Source organism: Pantherophis guttatus, chromosome 5 (assembly GCF_059756535.1).
Source record: "Pantherophis guttatus breed Tessera chromosome 5, ASM5975653v1, whole genome shotgun sequence".
In the NCBI taxonomy this organism is placed as follows: domain Eukaryota; kingdom Metazoa; phylum Chordata; class Lepidosauria; order Squamata; family Colubridae; genus Pantherophis; species Pantherophis guttatus.
The window spans coordinates 10,151,183-10,169,351 of NC_142067.1; the positions used below are offsets into that span (position 1 = coordinate 10,151,183).

General features: G+C 43.1%; 1 protein-coding gene across 2 annotated transcripts in view; it reads right to left on the reverse strand.

Moving 5' to 3' along the window:
• Window positions 1-319: 319 nt before the first annotated feature.
• GRM5 (glutamate metabotropic receptor 5) overlaps window positions 320-18,169 on the reverse strand; it is a 307,982-nt gene continuing 290,132 nt past the window's right edge. For both annotated transcript variants that reach the window (XM_034407980.3, XM_034407913.3), the window contains one exon: window positions 320-16,099. In XM_034407980.3, coding sequence (XP_034263871.2) covers window positions 15,256-16,099 — 844 coding nt within the window. In that variant the 3' untranslated portion in view covers window positions 320-15,255. The remainder of the gene's footprint in view (window positions 16,100-18,169) is intronic.

Genomic DNA, 18,169 nt, shown 5'->3' on the forward strand with positions numbered 1-18,169 from the left:
GGGCAATCTCCAAATTTTATATATAAATAAATGAAATAAACACGATTACATTTACTCAGGAGTGCACATATCAGTTAAATCTTAAGATCTCAGGTTTGTATTTATAGTATAACAGTCAGCCTCTTCGATCCCTCTTTTCCTTGGTCTGTGATTAATTGTTCCACTTTGATACCTAATATGAACTGTGAAACGCTAAATAAATATTCTTATCGCTGCAATTATGGGGAAAAAAAATAATAAAAGTGTGCTTGCTATCATCCATCAGTAGGAGAAGATAAGTTTGAAGTAGAAAGATTAAAAATAAATGAATAATCCAAGCTGAAGTCTTATCACAGGTTTTTGTTTTAATATTGTTCAAAAATTATCAGACTCTACATTAACACCGACTATAACAAGATATAGTAGGCAACCAAGAAACAAGCAAATGTGTTTTTTTTTTAATAAATTACATTTTCATCATCATAGTCATCATCAGTTTATTATTATTTGTACAAGTAAGAAAGCAGAAACAGCTGATAAAAAGGTTAAGGTTTGTTTTTAATGAAAAAATCCATCTCAATTCACATCAAAAGAAGAACTTTACATTCTCTAGTGTTTTTAATTGTTTTAATGCGGCACGATGTTTGTTTTTTTAGTGTTTTTTTTTTTAAAAAAACCAAAACAAATTCAAACACTCACATATTTTTTTTTCCAAAAAACCAAATGGTTGTCAGTTGATTTGCAAATTAAAAATAATTACAAGCACTTGTAGCCCACACAATATTGTCGAGAATTGGCACCATCCCTCTAAAATATCTATATCCCATATAGAGTCTCTAATGATAGAAATTTCACCAGCAGCTGCCATTGAATCATATTTGTACACATAATGTTAGATAATATATTTGTTCACATTTGGCTGATCAGAGCGGAGTTGGCATGGAGCAGTGGGTGCTGCCTAGGATATTTGTGGCACTCTCTTTATTGGTACAAAACAGCTCTGATCATGCACACAGAATCCTCACCAGGATGAATAATATATATTATTGTTATGATTTTTTTTGTCTCGTTCGCTGATGTGTCGTTTTGTTGGTTGGTTTCATTTTGATCGACACAAAATTACTGTCTGTCTCTTTTCATCCCTCCCACAGTATAAAACTGAAGTGACTTCAAGAGCTTGGCTACAAGGAAATGCATTAGCCTCAAAGCAGAGTTGAGTCATTCAGTCATTGCCTTCAGCTGCCTAGGAAGTTTCCCTTTATAGATACTGCAGCTGGAGAAGAGCTGGTGGATGTATTTCTGAACTGTCAGCCAGGAAGCTTAAGTTGAACCCAGAGGTGCCTTCTGGGCTTGTTCTGTGGGAGATGTCCTTGTTGAGCACTCCTAACTCACAAGTTCAAGTGTGTAAGAAATGTGCTGAGGAAAGAGAGATCCTCTTCCTCTATCTACTCCATGGTGAGAACATGGGGAACAACCTGAGTAGATTCACCTGTCTTTCTTAGTCCCGTGGCAATCTTCCTCTCTAAAATACCTGCCAAGTATTTCAGCAACCTTTAGGGAGAATTTATTTTCAGTTGCATTAATGCTTTCAACTACTTGCTTCCTCTCCTGCTCCTCCTCCTCCTCCTCTTCTATCATCATCATCACCATCACCAATCACCACCACCATAGGGGGAAAAATGGAGAGATAAAATATGGGGACAGTTTTAGGTTGCTTTTCCTTCTACACCATCTATAGTCTTGAATTAAATCTTTGACCAAGAAGCTGAAGTAGATTGCTGTAAGTTTCAGTTGACAGAACTGTCTTTTTTTTGAATATGAGTTAACATACTTTTTTTTTCAAAAAAAAAAAATGTTAGGAAAAAAAAATCTGGGAATACGCCCAATGTTTTTCAGGCATGGCAGGTGATTCATACATTATGCGAATCCCCAGTTTGGATTGTGGTTTGTTGAAGAAATCAGTGTGGCTTACTTCACACAGAGTGGAAATCATAATGGCAGGTTTTATATATAAAGTCACTGTGTCTGGATATCTAAATTACAGATAAAGCAAACTCAAGCCACTTCGATCAACAATTTTTTTTTTCTTCAAGTGGCCAAAAAAGGGAAGAAAAGTGCAGGAAATGTATAACAGCTAAAATCTCTGAAGACTTCAGCAATCTCATTCTCAGAGCATCTAAGAACTCACCTAGGAATATCGCTATGACAGAAAATCTTGTGCAGGTATGCCGAAAAGGGACAAGGTTTCATGCAAAAGTCTCAGGAGATTTGAGTTTGAATGCTTAATTAATTTGAAAGGGGAAACTGTTAGCGTCCTGTTGTCAAAATTGATGCAGCACAATAATATGAGCCTGCCAACATGGAACTTTCCAAGGGAATCAAATGCATCCCCATTGCAAAATTTTACATTCAGAATTCAAACGTGGACGCCATGTGTCTCCTAGTGTAGGGGGTCTCCAACCTCAGCAACTTTAAGACTTGGGGACTTCAGCTCCCAGAACTCTGCAGTTGAAGTCCACAAGTCTTAAAATTGCCAAGGTTGGAGATTCCTATCCAGAGGTGGGTTTCAGCAGGTTCTGACCAGTTCTGGAGAACTGGTAATGGAAATTTTGAGTAGTAAAAATTCTGACTGGCCCCGCCCCCATCTATTCTCTGCCTCCCAAGTCCCAGCTGATTGGGAGGAAATGGGGATTTTGCAGTAACCTTCCCCTGGATTGGGGAGGGAATGGAGATTTTACAGTATCCTTCCCCTGCCACGCCCACCAAGCCACACCCACAAAACCGGTAGTAAACAAATTTGAAACCCATCACTGCTCCTGTCCTAGTGCATTTCAACACAAAACTTCTCATCCACCTTGGAAAGCTTATTCTTTAGACATGGGTGGCTAACCTCATGATTCCCTGATCTCTTGCAAAAGAGATCTCTTCCTTTTCCTGATCTGTCTAGAGGATTTTCAACCGGCAAGATTTTCTGTCCCCTTTTTTTGCATTGAGACCTCAGAACAAAAAACGTATCCCATAACATGAGATCAGGAAGTCCTTAAGCTGCCTTGTGGGTTTAGACTTTATTGCTGACAGCCAAATTAAAGTATTTTTTTTTTTTTTGACAGTGCCCTGATTGTCAAAGAAGTCAGGTTATTATTGCATATGGTACAGAAATAGCACTGTTTTTTTGTTCAAACAAATGTTTCCATAAAACAAATGTTTTAAGATTGCTGGATAATTCATTTCAGCCGGATGAAAAGCAAATTTAGATGGAATTTGGGACTCGTTTTTCATGCCAACTATTTTTTTGAATTTCCCCACCGTTCCTTCACTTACGATGATAAGCGTTTATCTGCTTTATTATTATAGCTTCTTCTGCTGATTTGGAAGATTCTCAGGTGGTTGTTATTCCATATCAATAGAGGGCAATAGAAGGCAGTGAGGGTGGCACTAACTACTAAGTGTATTTCAGGAGCCATTGATTTCATCGGGTCAAGCTCCATATCTGAATGATCATCCATCTGCTCTAAAGCTCTCCCTGGGGTTAGCTAGGTAGCACAACAATATGTACAAGGCTACCAAAGAAGATTCATAATTTATAATGATGTGGAGCAGAGAGGATGGGAGAGAGAGATTAGACTAAACAGAGCCATAGGAGATGCCACTGGTCCTTTAACTTATCATTATTCTTTCTGCAATTAAACAGATAGACGTAACTACTGTGTTTCCCTGAAAATAAGACATCCCCTGATAATAAGCCCAATCGGGCTTTTGAACGCATGCGCTAAAATAAGCCCCCCCCCCAAAATAAGCCCTCCTCGAAAATATTTAAACACATGTGCAGCCAGTCCCCGCCATTTCCTCTGGTTAGGGTTAGGGAGACAGAGCTGGAAATCAGGTAAGATGGCAAGAGGAGCCCCATCTTGCTCCACGCGCCCCAAAATAATAAGACCTCCCTGAAAATAAGGCCAAGCACTTATTTCGGGATTCAAAAAAATAAAAAACAAGGTCTTATTTTTGGAGAAACACGGTAATAGAGGATAATATTTCTAGTTTAGGATTGAACTGTGGGGTCCTTGGTGCTCTCTTAGCTTAATTGTTCTCTTGCAGATGTTTCCTTACCTTGTTTGATAACATCCATCGTTGCTAGATGTTACCTAGCTGGATAATGAAACATCTGTAAGAAAACAAACAAGCTCAGCGAACACCAAGGACCCCACTGATAAGGAGTAAGAATCTCTTACTGACCTATTTCTAGAAGTCCTGATTGATTTTAGGCTAAATCCTTGTAGGTGTAGTCAAGGAGACTACCCTCAACACACTTGGAAGAATTTTTATCTCTTGTCTACTGAGCTACAGAGAAAACCCAACTGCAATCGAACAAGTGGGGGGGGGGGAGAGCATAACTGCGAATATAATTCTATGCTCTAGTCAAGGTCTGAAGATATTCCAATGCACTCCACCAAGCTCCCAATGACATTAATAGTTCATGATTGCCCTTTTAATTCTTGGTTCCCTGACCTAAAGGCATATTTAGGTCTTAGCTCCCACAAATATTCTATGTTTGACTTGGAAGCTACTCTGTACCTACCTCTACATTCTCTTTTCAAGGACAACTGTAGCCTCTGGTTGAATAGTCTTTTCTCTGCAGGAACTTCAAAGAGCTTTTTTCCCCCCAGTTTATAATTTTGCAGATATTATCATCAGGAAAACAAGAACAAAGATTAAGACTCGAACCTTTTTTGCTGCTGTTGAGAGGAGCGGCTCCCACTGGGAAATTACAAAAGGAGAATCTAGCAGTTGGAGGTTACCTCCTGGGCCTTACTAATGTCACCTGATAAGCAAGATTGAAGAACGCTTGGGAGCTGGTAATCCCACGAACAGGCAAACAAAACGCCTGAACTGAGACGATAAAGACCACAAATATTGGAGGTAGCCATCAAAAATCCCCAGCAGACTGAACTGCATCAGCATTGGAATGAACGTGGAAATGGAAGTTTTGCTATCTTTTAATTGTAACCCAGATTTCCACTATCCATTAAAAGGATAACAGAGTTGGAAGCAGCGGTGAAATCCACTTACCTTCGCTACCGGTTCGGGAATGGGAGCATGTATGAGCTCGCTATGCTCGCCACGCCTCTTCTGCACATGCACAGAGGGTCAAAAATGGGACGTAATGACATCCCGGTGGATGGGCGGAGCCTCCTGCTGCCGGCGCTACTGGTTTGTGCGAGCCGGATAGATCCAGCTGGATTTCACCGCTAGTTGGAAGGGACCTTGGAAGCAGTTTTTTTTTTCTTGTGCTAATCAAGCTATGCTGAAAACGAAAATGAAAGTAAAGCAGGCTATTTGCTGTTTGCTGCAATGAAGCAAAATTGCTGGGAGGCAGAGGCAGATTTCTTTTTCTTGTTTTCCTCACCAAAAAAGGTAGATATGTCTTACAGTCCGGAGCGTCTTGTATTCCGAAAAATATGGTGGTCTGAAATACCTCCAGTGTTGGAACACCTCTTTTCATCTGCCCAACTCTGGCTTTGCATTCATGTCTTCACCAATCACACAACTAAGAGGTAACCTCCAACTGACCTTGGAAGATCTTGGAAAGCTAAGTAGAGCTAAAACTGATTTGGAGTTGGATGAATGTCTATTAGGAAAGCTCAGGACTGAACACTACACTGAGAAATGGGAAGAACATCCTGAACAACAAAACAGTAATAAACCAGTTCCATTTTGTTATCAAGAAAACTATATCCATGAAGTCATCTGGACCTCACCTCCGTTTGAAGGAGACTTTATCTTCATAGTCACAGACAAAGTCACAGGAACTGAGTTATGATGTGTTTATATAAGTAGGTCCTGCTCATATAGCACATTATACATTATTCATATTGATCTGAAGCTAGCAGATGCTGCATTCCCACAACATAATAAGTCTGATTTAATACCTGGTCTGGAACTGCCTGTATAGTTATTTTCTAGCTCAGTGTATTTTGGAAATAATAGCAATAGCAATAGCACTTAAGACTTACATACCGCTTCACATTCCTTTCCAGCCCTCTCTAAGCGGTTTACAGAGTCAGCCGATTGCCCCCAACAATTTGGGTCCTCGTTTTACCCGCCTTAGAAGGATGGAAGGCTGAGTCAACCTTGAGCCTGGTGAGATTTAAACTGCCAAATTGCAGTCAACCGGCAGTCAGCAGAAGTAGCCTGCAGTACTGCACTCTAACCACTGCGTCACCGTGGCTCTAATGGGTTAATTCAATAGCTAACTATCTGAGTTGTACAAAAGCAGTTATAGAAACATATTCAACTATGCCTGTAATTTATAGAGTAACAGACTTGGGAGGGACCTTGGTGGTCTTATCAGAAAAGGAAAGACTGGAGAAACTCAGGCAGTGTTATCAAAGAAACTGAGTGGGTATATCCTTCCATAATTATAATTCCTTCTAATCAGGTTACTTCTGATATCATGGCTAGATATCCCCCCCCTTTTTTTTGGTACGGTGCAATCATTTCTGCTTAGAATTCAAGGGTTCTCCAACATTCTAGAAAAGCTTGTGTGTTGCAGGAATGCATTGCACTGACTCCATCAAAAATTAGAAGAATTGTTACAGCAAACTGTTCACTGATTCAAAAAAAAAAAGATTTTTGAATATATAAATACATTGCAGTTTTTTTTTTAAAAAATATATCACAAGACACCACCAAAGCACCAGCCAGAACATAGAACACTTCTATGTTATTGCTGACAAAGTCTACATGATTATGATGTCCTCTAGGTTCAAATTTGCCTTGATGGATATTTCATTTTCACCTTACAATCTGGAGTTATTAACATACTCGTAACTGTTCTGTTCTGAATGTAAGATCATTATTATTTGATCATGTTGTGACCTAGGCTTACTGAGTCATTACAATACACAATTAGTCCCAAACAAACCTATTTTATTGCAACAGCTGAGAATTACGTTCATTCCCAGCTGAGTCCCAATTAGTTGCAAAACAAGTCCTTCGGAAGAAGTCCTTCGGGGATAATCACCAATCTTTATCTTCTTTGACACCCTGCCAAAGGCCTTACTTGGCAAAGCCCCACTAAGTTCAGAAACAAACAAGAGATGCCGACTGGAAACAGAGTTAGCAATGTTGCTTTCCTGCAAAAGGCCCAAAGTGCCTTTGTTTCTCTTTTAAGCCTTATGGGAGGGGCCAATCATCTCCCGAGTTGTCCCTTTTGCTTTAGCTGCTCTTGCCTTCTGTCAGCTCTGCGCGTGCATGCACTAGGAACAGGCTCCTCCTGTTCCTCTGCCTCTCTGCTATCCGACACTGGGGGCTCCGGAGTCTGTGCATCACTCCCAGATGGCCCTGGCCCCATCTCTGCCTCTGACACAGACCCCTTGTCCGGGCCTTCCCCAGATTCCTCACTATCTGACTCCGCTGCCACAGACGCCCATGTTCCTCCCCAGCCTCCTCATTGTCTGACTCCATTGCCAGCTCTGCAGGCTGCTGGCGGACCACAACAGATCAAGCCAGAGACATGTCTAGTCCAAAATATCTTTCTCCTGCAAGAAGAAGTAAGGAGAAATATCTCTTTCTTGGCTGTTTTATCTCTCGGATACAGGCAATTCAGAAATTGCCTCCGAATCTGGACATAGCATTACCTAGTGTGAGCAATAACTATTGATAGCCTCATCCTTCACAAATATGCAGTCCCATTGCAAAGAGTCTTCTCTCTTCCCTATCTCATGTTAGATGTGCTTCAGATCAATCACACCAAGGTTTCCATAGCACAGGGGTCGGCAACCTGTGGCTCTGGAGCCGCATGTGGCTCTTTCATCCCTCTGCTGCGGCTCCCCATCGCTGGTCGGCTCCGCAATTCATAGGGCTTTTGGTTAGGACAGGTAAAGGAAAAAGGACACCATGCTAGGAGGAGACTCTATGGTGAGGGAACCTGACTTCTGGTCAGCTCCAGAATTGAATGGGGGGCTTCCGGTTAGGAAGAAAGAAAAAAGAAAAGAAAAAAGAAAAAAAAATCAGCAATGAAGCAGCAGAATGAGTTGAAGCATTTCTCCATAATACGCTATCTCGCAGGATTTTATTTCCCTTGAAGAAGTTTATTCAAGTGTGATTCTTCTACACTGCTTAGGTTTACTCTATTTGACTGCATTAATGTAAGTAAGGAGCAAAGATTCTTTGCTCTGTTAACTGGATCCTCCCCCCACAGCCCAGATAATGATAAGTCCAGCATAGTTCTGAAATATTATTAGCAGGGGTGGGATTCAGCCGGTTCGAACCATTTCAGGCGAACCGGTCATTCCGACAATCAGCTGGCACCGACCCCGGCCCTATCCTTTACTTCCTTATTTCTAGCTTATCTGAATCGCGCATTACAGCTGATTTCCGTGCCTCAGCTGTTCTACTTACTGGGGCTGACTTAGAAGGTAAGCAGCTGAGTTTTAAAAACCTCCAATTTTAGTGAAGTGCGCAAGCGAAGCGCACACTCACCGAACCGGTTATTAAACCGGTTGCAGCCCACCGCTGATTATTGGCCATCGTTCTACCTTATTAGGTGGGTTGCAAAAATCTGGATGATCATGTGGATAGCCACAAAGAGCAAGGGTTTTTTGCTTCCATCTAGCTCTGTATTATGGGGTCCCTGGTGCTGTCTAAGCTTGGTTGTCTTCTGGCAGCTGTTTCATTACCCAACTAGGGTAATGAAAGCAAGTCAGAAAGCAAGTCCCACACTCCCTTCTAGCACTGAAAACGTCCCTCAGTTGGGCAATGAAACATCTGCAAGAAAACAGCCAAGCTCAGAGAGCACCAAGGATTCCGCAAATATTCTCTTCTATTGGTAGCTCTGTATTAACTGCTTCTTTGCAATTGTTTCCTTCACATTGCATTACATTCCGAAAGAATGGCGGGCTATTTATGCATTTTGCTGAAAGCATGAATTAGCTCTCACGGATGCAAGAGTTCTAAGCGCCTTAAGAGACTTAACATTGTTTCTGGTCAAATGCATGGATTTTTTTTCAGGATGACTCTGAATTTATCTGAGCACTTGAGGGAAATGAATTTAAAAGGCTGCTTTGCTACATGGTAGAGCAAGTCAAACATCAAAGGCCCAGTTAGAACCTAACAACTCTTCAAAGACAATGTTTATCAGAGGCCAGTTAATGGATTCCAGGATGAGATACATTAAGTGTTGAACAACTAAAAAGATGGGAAATCTACATATCTGGGAAACAACTTTGTTACTTCAAAGCAGGAGTTGCACACAATAAGCCATTGTCTGCGTGGTATTTCTGACTAGACAACAAATCCATACTTTTAGATCAACGGCCACAAGCTATTAGTTGTAATTAGTCCCAGGGTTAATCCAGACTACTACGGGTAGTTCTGAATTTACAATAGTTCATTTAGTGACCGTTCAAAGTTACGACGGTACCGAAAAAAGTAACTTATGACCAGTGATGGGCTGCAAATAATTTAACAACCGGTTCCCTGCCCTAATGACCGGCTGGGTGGGTGTGACCAGGGTGGGCATGACTGGGGTGTGCATGGCCAGGGGGCGTGACCAGTGGTGACTTGAATACCTTAACAACCGGTTCTCTGGCTGTTAGGCGTGTCTGGTTGGTCATGTGAATGAGTGGGTGACATCACTCATTACACCCAGCCCCGCCGCCCAGCCACTTGCTTCAAAGGCAGAGGTAGGATTCATCCGGTTAGGGCTAATCCCACATTGGCTGGCACTACCCGTTTTTTGGGCCTTTTTTGGCCTGTTTTCAGGCCATTTCTTGGATTGTTTTCAGGCCGTTTTGCCCAAAAAACAGCCCAGAAAACAGGCCAAAAAATAAGCGGGGGTGGGGCCAGCCAGTGGTGGGATTTGCCGGTTCACCAAACTACGCGGAATCTTAACTACCAGTTCGTCTGAACCAGTGCGAACTGGCAGCACCTCTGCTTATGTCCGTTTTTCACACTTCATGTTGCAGCATCCCCATGGTCATGTGATCGAAATTCAGACACCTGGCAACTGACTCTTATTTATGATGGTTGCAGAGGCCGGGGGGGTGTCACATGATCCCCTTTTGTGACCTTCTGACAAGCGAAGTCAATGGGGAAGCCAGATTCACTTCACAACCGTGTCACTAACTTAACATCCGTAGTGATTCACTTAACAACTGTGGAAAGCAAGATCATAAAATGGGGGCAAAACTCACTTAACAAATGTGACAACAGAAATTTGGGGCTCAATTGTGGTGGCAAGTCAAGGACTACTTATATTCTTATGCATGAAATATGCATGATCTTCAAAATATCTTATATAAGAGGGATATCCTTTAAAGGTGATTAAAAGATTCCTCAAAAGAGAAGGTCGGATCGAGGGTTTTAGTGCAATTCTATGTGTATTTGCTTAGTGATTAAGCTCCGTTGATTGCAGCGTATTCAGAATAAATAAGTATAAGACTACAGCCCCAGTTATACTTAAAAGTAAAACTATTGAAACTATCGAGATCTAATTAATAATGACTAAAATAATCCATAATTGTCCAGAATAGAATACCTTATGCAACTAGATTTGAAATTCTTGGTTTGGATAGTTTAGAACTGTTGACACTTGCGGACAGATTTAAGTATTGCATACAAAGTTGTCCATAGTAATGTCCTAGCTGTAAATGATTTTTTAAAAAAGTTTTAATTGTAATGTAATGCATGCAAACAACCGCTTTAAACTTCATGTAAGCTGCCTTAAACTTGATTGTAAAAAATATTGATTTTTGTAACGCGCCTATCGCCCCTGTCACATTTTACGTTTTTTCCCCCCCATTTTGTTCGTTCGAATTTGTAATTTTTCGTTCGTCGAAAATAAATATCAATTCAAAACTCGAATTGCTGGAGGGAGAGGCTGATGAAGCCACAAGAGCTGAAGTCAGGATGACTTCTAGAAGATAGAATATTAAAAATCTTTAATATGATCGCTCTAAATGTCCTCTGATTGTCGCCAAGCTGGGGAACACAAGTTCGTGTTTTAGTGTTGTTGTTGCCACTCAAGAGGTCCTTCCAAATTTATGCATCTGCCTATCTGTTCTGACCTAGACTTCACAAAAACACGAAGTAGACTCCTTGTCCCGACAAAACCCCTTTTTATTAAGCTAATGTGAATTCCTCTCATTCACATCCAGCAAACTCCCGGCAAACAGTCTTTCAAGGATGGATTTACAACCACAGACCTTATCAGGCTTGGATAGCTGCCAGGCCGATATCTTCCAAACGCAATGCTGTACAAGAAAATGCTTAGTCTCTGAGAGTCACGAACAGATCTTCACACTAATTAAATGAACTAATTGTCTCCTGCAAACTCTACTCCCCTTTCGCTCTTCTTTATTCCCCATGGGAGGGGCCATTCACCATCCACTTGTGCCTTTACTCCTGAGTCGGCCCTTGTTCCTTAACTGTTCCCTTCTCCTGGAAGCCCTGCGCATGCACACATCGGAAACAAGCTCCAGCTATTCTTCAGCCCCACTTATCTCTGACTCCGAAGGTAGCTAATAACTGTCGGACGGCCCTGGCCCCATCTCTGCCTCCGACGCAGAGCCCTCATCAGAGCCTTCCCCAGACTCCAGGACTGGCCCATGTTGCTCCCCAACCTCCTCACTGTCTGAGTTTGCCGCCAGCTCTGCTGGCCGCTGGCGGGCCACAACATTATCTTTGTAACTCAGGACATCTGTTTAGTCCATGATTTTTTCTTAAAAAAAATATTTGTAATTTCTCTGTAGAATGTATAAATTGCCGAGCTCTTCTTCTGGTGCCAGAGGCAACAATTGTGAGGATTATTTTATGTTGGGTCTGAGCACAGCTGGCACTAGAAGCTAGCAGTGATGGGCAGTTGCTTAGGGCTCGCAGATGTTGAAAAGTTCCTGCCAGGAATCTGATGATGGATCTGTCTGCTCGGCTTAGGAAAACAGGGATTGTTGAGAGACCTCCTTACGCATTATTTATTCATAGGTTCTAAATGTAAAGGGGAACAGGAGTTTAGCATACATGTTATCTCCCCATAACAACTGCAAAAGGGAACCAGCATATAAGCAAACAAAACCATTTAGGCCAGGGATCACACCCTGTGTCTTGCAGGGATAGTTAGGAAGCATTTCCAGTTGTAAGAAATGTTGGAAATGGTACAGGTAGTCCTCGACTTACCACAATTCATTTAGTGACCGTTCGAAGTTACCACGTCACTGAAAAAAGTGACTTACGACCGTTTTGCATACCTACAGCCATTCCAACATCCCCACGGTCATGTGATCAGACTGCTTGGCAAGTGGCTCATATTTATGACGGTTGCAGTGGTCATGTGATCTCCTTTTGCGGCCTTCTGACAAGCAACATCTATGGGGAAATCCAGATTCATTTAACGACCGTGGCAAGAAAAGTTGTAAAATGGGGTATAACTCACTTTAACAGATGTCTCACTTAGCAACAGAAATTTTGGGCTCAATTGTGGTTGTAAGTCAAAGATTGCCTATAATTTAGCAATGCTTACCTATCTCAATAGATATTTTACACCTCATTGGAACCCTTGCGCAATCTGTGCCAAGGTACAACTGTAGCAATATAGAAATACAACTGTTTACAACTGTTTCTTTTAACGACGGTTCAAGGTTACGATGGCCCTGGAATGAGTAATTTATGACCTATGTTCACGCTTACAACCATCACCACATCTTTGTGGTCACATGACCAGAATTTAGACACTTGGCGACTCACATTTATGACTGATGGCATCATCCTGTGGTCATGGAAATGAGACTTGCCACCATTTTTGTTGAATTCTGGCAAGGGGGAAGCTGGATTCACGTGAATTCATGTTAACGGCCATGTGATTCGTTTAATTACTGCCATGATTGATCTAATGACTGCGATAAACATTGTCTTATAATCAGGTACCACTTGGATTTATGACTCCAATGACATACAACAGATAGTCCAGTCCCAATTCTGGTCATAAGTAGAGGACTATCTGTAGGCCAAACGGTTTAGATGGCGCTGTACTCCCTATGTTTAGATGGTATAAAGGAGGAGTCTCAAAAAATTGGCAACTTTAAGACTGGTGGACTTCGATTCCCAGAATTCCCCAGCCAGCCATGCTTCCTGGTGAATTCTGGGAGTTGAAGTTGCCCAGTCTTAAAGTTGCCAAGTTTGATATAAACGGAAAATGCAGGAGAATGGTTTTAGTTTCATTTAAAGGCAGGACAGAGCAGGTTTCTTGCTGATATTGAAATTCTACTTATTCAGCTGAAGGCTCAAACCGGGTCTAATTTAGCAGCTCAATGACCTTCTCTCCCAAATCCGGACCATATGAAGGCTGTTCACTGCAATCAAGCTACTTTCACTAAATTAACAACAGCAGCCTATAACGTTAATGATGGACATTATTGGGTGATTCCCTGACTTTGGGGATTATTGTGAAGGTCTAAATCGACAAGGACCAGAAAGGATAGTGAGCCTGAAAAAGCTGGATCGCGAGCCTAATTGCCTGTTGGAACATCCTGAAAAAGTTGGCTTTAAATGTTGGGGTGATGGTAGAGATATTGTGGGGGAAGAGAATGGTCCCTAATAAAGTTTTAAAAACTCTGTGAAAAACTACGGTTACCTCATTGGCCCACAACACTGAGGTTCTTATATTGCAATTTCTTCTGCCGATGGACAGAAGGCTGACTAGGAGAGGTGCGGTGGCCTATAGGTGGAACTCTCACTTCACAATCGGGAGGCTGTGAGTTCAATCTTAGGTAGAGGCAGATATTTCTCGCTCTGGGCAAACTGAGAATATAATTGCTACACAAAACGCCACATTGGCCACAGGAAGAGCATCTGGCCATTAAAACACTCTGCTAGCTCCATTCAGTTGCCCAGACTCCACCTTGCAAGGGATTATGGGGTCGTTAAATGAAGATGATGATGGACAGGAGGCTGACTGGCACTCTCGTCTCCCAATCAGAAGTAATCCTGGGAACTGCCCCACCCACCCTTTAACACACCCTTTCCACTCCTTTAGAGAAGGCCTGTCTCCGACTGTTAGAGACGGTTATTCTCCTCTTTATGACTAAAAGACTTTTTATCCTTGTTGTCGGGCAAGGTTAATGCAAGAACATCTGTAAAAATATGCATTTTCCTCGGGAACATACCGTAAGTAGCAACCCTTACGCTCCACCACATCAGTATAGAAAGCAAATATTCAGCTCAACGTCATGTCCTGATCAGGGAATTACAAAACAGTACTCCAGAAAATACTATTACTATATTATTATTATTATTATTATTTTGTGATTTTCTCTCTCTCTCTTTTTTTTGCTACTTTGTTATTGATCGGCAACACGGTGAAACAGTAAGGAAAAATTCCTCCCAGAATGCTGTCGTTCTGGAGATGAATCCCACGATAATAAAGGGGGAAAGAATTGATACTTAACTGAAGAGAGATTCCCCCCCCCCAACCTCTCTCTCTTAAAACATATCCTTGGATGGGAAGTTATTCTAGAAAAGCCCTCTTTGAGTGCAGCCGTGTGCTGCATTGTGTTAACTTACATTTGTCAACAGGCAGCACGCTGCCAAGTTAGTCAACAATGTTCCGTTGTGACCAAGTCTAAGATCGGTTGAGATCTTCACTTAAAAAACAAAAAACACTTTCAATTGAAAGGAAAGAAAAAAGAAAGAAAGTCGCTGGATCTTTTGGTCCCCGGTCTGGAGTTCACTACAAAATGTACATTCAAGATTTTGGTCTTCCGTGTCTTGGAAAAAAAAATAATAATCAAGGTTTACTTCTTGGATGAAGGAATCCAAGTAAACAAAACACTGGATCGCTTCTCGTTGTCTGCCTGCTGTTTCTTTCCCCCCCTCCACCGCCAGTTCCCCGTTATACTCACTGTTGCAAAGCACTTGACAAGTAAGTGATGTAAGAGACGCCCTCTCAGCCCTCAGGAATAAATTCAAATGTTTTTTTTGTGTGTGTGCGTGTGTGTTTTTCCATTGAAAAGCCCGTGTTTTTAAGGCCACGAAAAATCTGCGAGAAAAAGTTTCATCGTGTATGTAGGCGTGTGTGCATGTATGTGTGCGTGTACGTTTAAAAGAGCGTAACCCATCCGTTGTTTTTATTCTCTATTCCCTTGCGTCTTTTCATCCTCCCCCCCCCAAAAAAACAACCCATTACTCTCGTTGTGTCTGTAAACACTAGAGAACAGGGAGGCTGGGCTTCTTCGCCTCCTTGATGGAGCCGAAGCTGTAGAGACTCAAGGTTGACTTCTACTACATTCACAAGGAAGAAGAACTCTGCGTGTAATCCTTTATCATCAGCGAGTCATATTTCGGCGAAGACGGGATACAGAGAGCGGATTCCGATGCCGGAGAACTGGGAGAAGCACTTCCAGAATCAACAGAGTCCCTGAATGGAGAAGGAGGCGTCAAAGCCACCAACTCTTCAAGCTCGGGCTTGGCAGGGGCTGGAGTTTCTGCGGAAGGGCCTTCCTTGACGCTTCCGCAAGATGGTTTCCTGGTGGACTGAGATGCTCCGTTCACCTCAATGGCAGGGAGGGGCTGGATCTCCGCAAACGTGGTCATGGTGGTGGGCAGCTGGATCTCCCTCGGGATCAGGTAGGTAGAGCACAACGGGGTGGTGACCATCGGGCCTGGTGTGGGGGTGGAGAGCATCATGGAGTTGAGCTCACTGATGTTCGCTGTGAACCGAGTCACCACGCTGCTGATCTGCTCCATCAGGGAACCTTGGGAGGAACTGCTCCGTTGGGCTTGTTCCGACTGGAAAGTCGGGGCATCGTCTTCGGTCCGGCTGAGGGAAGCAGTCCTCTGGCTGACCGTACTAATGGGGGACGGAGTTTGAATGCGGTACTGAACCGGGTAGTGTTCTTCAGCTTCGGAGACATCATAAAGGGTTTTGGCACCGGATTCGGGGAAGGTGGTTGTGATTGTGGTGCTACTGCTGTGCCGGCTGCTGTCTGTGCTTTTAGAGAAGGGTTTGATCACCGCGGTTTGGTTGGGGTTGTCTTTCTTATTGATGTGGACGGAAAGCCTCTGCCAGAGATGGGCTCCTCGGCTCGAACTTTTTTCATTCTGGGCCCACGTGACCGATTTCCCATTGGAACTGCGACACAAAAGAGAAGAGAAAAGGACAGACGTTGAGACTTGAAGACAACTTAACGCGCTTCTTGAAGAGCAACGGAATCACAACCATGGGAATGTTCAGCGCAAAGTCGACAAGGTAACACTTGCAAGGCGGAACTGAAATACAGATAGTCCTTGACTTAACAACCATTTGTCCAGCAACCGTTCAAAGTGACAATGGCACTGAAAAAAAGTGACTTTACAACAGTGGCCCTCAATCTTTTGGGCACCAGGGACTGGTTCTACAGAGAGGGGTATTCTGACTCAGCTCCCCAAACACGAGAAACTCTCTGACGTGAACTCAAAAGATTCCTTTATTAGGAATGCTGGTAGCCCCGGCAAAAAGTTTTTCTCGCAGGCTAACAAGTCCATCTGGCCAGAAGATGAATGGTCGTCTGCCATACCTATTCATCTCCGCCCCCTGCCTGTTATCCCCAGAGATAGGGTGGGGCTTCGCTAGCAGTGGTGGCTCTTCCTTCCCAAGGATCAGCCCACAGTTTTCCACTGCTCTCCTCTCCTTTGCCTTCTGCACATCCACGCATCAGGCACTGGACCCAGCTGTTCCTCCTCTTCCTCATTAGCCACCTCCATACCTGGGGGCTGTTGACTCTCCATCTGAGGGCTGATAGACAGCCCAGGCTCCACCTCTGTCTCTCTCTCTCTCTCTGCCAGCTTCATTCCCTCTTTCCCCTCGGAGCTCTCAGGTTGCCCTGATGCTGACCCTGACTCCCACTCCTCCTCCTCCTCTGATTTGGCTGCTGGAGGGGCCGGTGGCCGAGAGGCCACAACAAGAGGTTTTTCCACGGACTGGAGGGGACATGTTTTTGTGTGTTGCCTGCATCCCATGGATGTGCTTTGCTTGTTTGTGCAGCCCCATTTTTGGCATGCCGTGGACTGCTGCAGTTTCATGGATCGGGGAGGTTAGGGACTCCTGACCTACAACCAGTTATTATGTTTATGGCCACCTGCAGAATCCCTATGGTAACGTGATCAAAATCCAGGTACTTGACAACCTGAATGTAGTTACAATGGTTGCAGCATCCCGGGGTCATGCAATGGCCACTTGCAACCTTCCTAGTCAGCTTCTGAAAGCAAAAGTCAATGGGGGAAACTGGATTTGCTGAACCACCACGTGACATAGAGCTGTGGTGGTGCAGTGGTTAGAACGCAGTACTGCAGGCTAACTCACCACTCACTCGGGGAGTTCGATCCTGACTGGCTCAAGGTTGACTCAGCCTTCCATCCTTCTGAGGTTGGTAAAATGAGGACCTGGATTGTTGGGGGCAAGAGGCTGACTCTGTAACCCACCTAGAGAGGACTGTGGAGCACTGTGAAGCAGTATATAAGTCTATGTGCTATTGCTATTCACTTAATAACTACAGTGTTTCATCGAATAATAGCGGCAAAAAAGGTTGCAAACTTGGGTGTGACTCACTTAACAACTGCAGTGGTTAGCAATGGAAATTCTGGCCTCAGTTGTGGCTGTAAGTCAAGGAATACCTGTAAATACACCTTTATAGACACCTGGAATAAACAGATACAGAAATAGACAATCCTCCTCAAAGCACAGAGATGTGGCAACAGAAAGGCTAACCATAGATCCTATGACATTGTTCAATGTTGATCAGGACAGAGTTGACGAGTGTAACTTTTCACCCACAGTTTGGTGCAGGGAACCCAGTATGCAGATAGTGCTCGATTTACAACCATTCATTTAGGGACCGTTCGAAGTTACAACAGCGCTGAAAAAAAGTGTCTTATGGCCATTTTTCACACTTAACGACCAGTGTCCTGAAGTCATGGGATCATCTTTTGCGAACCTCGGACAAGCAAAGTCGACGGGGAAGCCAGATTCACTTAACAGCCATGTTACTAACTCAATTTCAGCGATTCACTTAGCAGCGGCAAGAAAGATTGTAAAATAGGACAAGACTCACTTAACAGCCGTCTTGCTTAGCAACAGGAATTTCGGTTCAATTGTGATTGAAAGTTGAGGACTACCTATATGAGCTGAAGACTAGGCACCCTATGGTATTCCTCAGGATTTTGA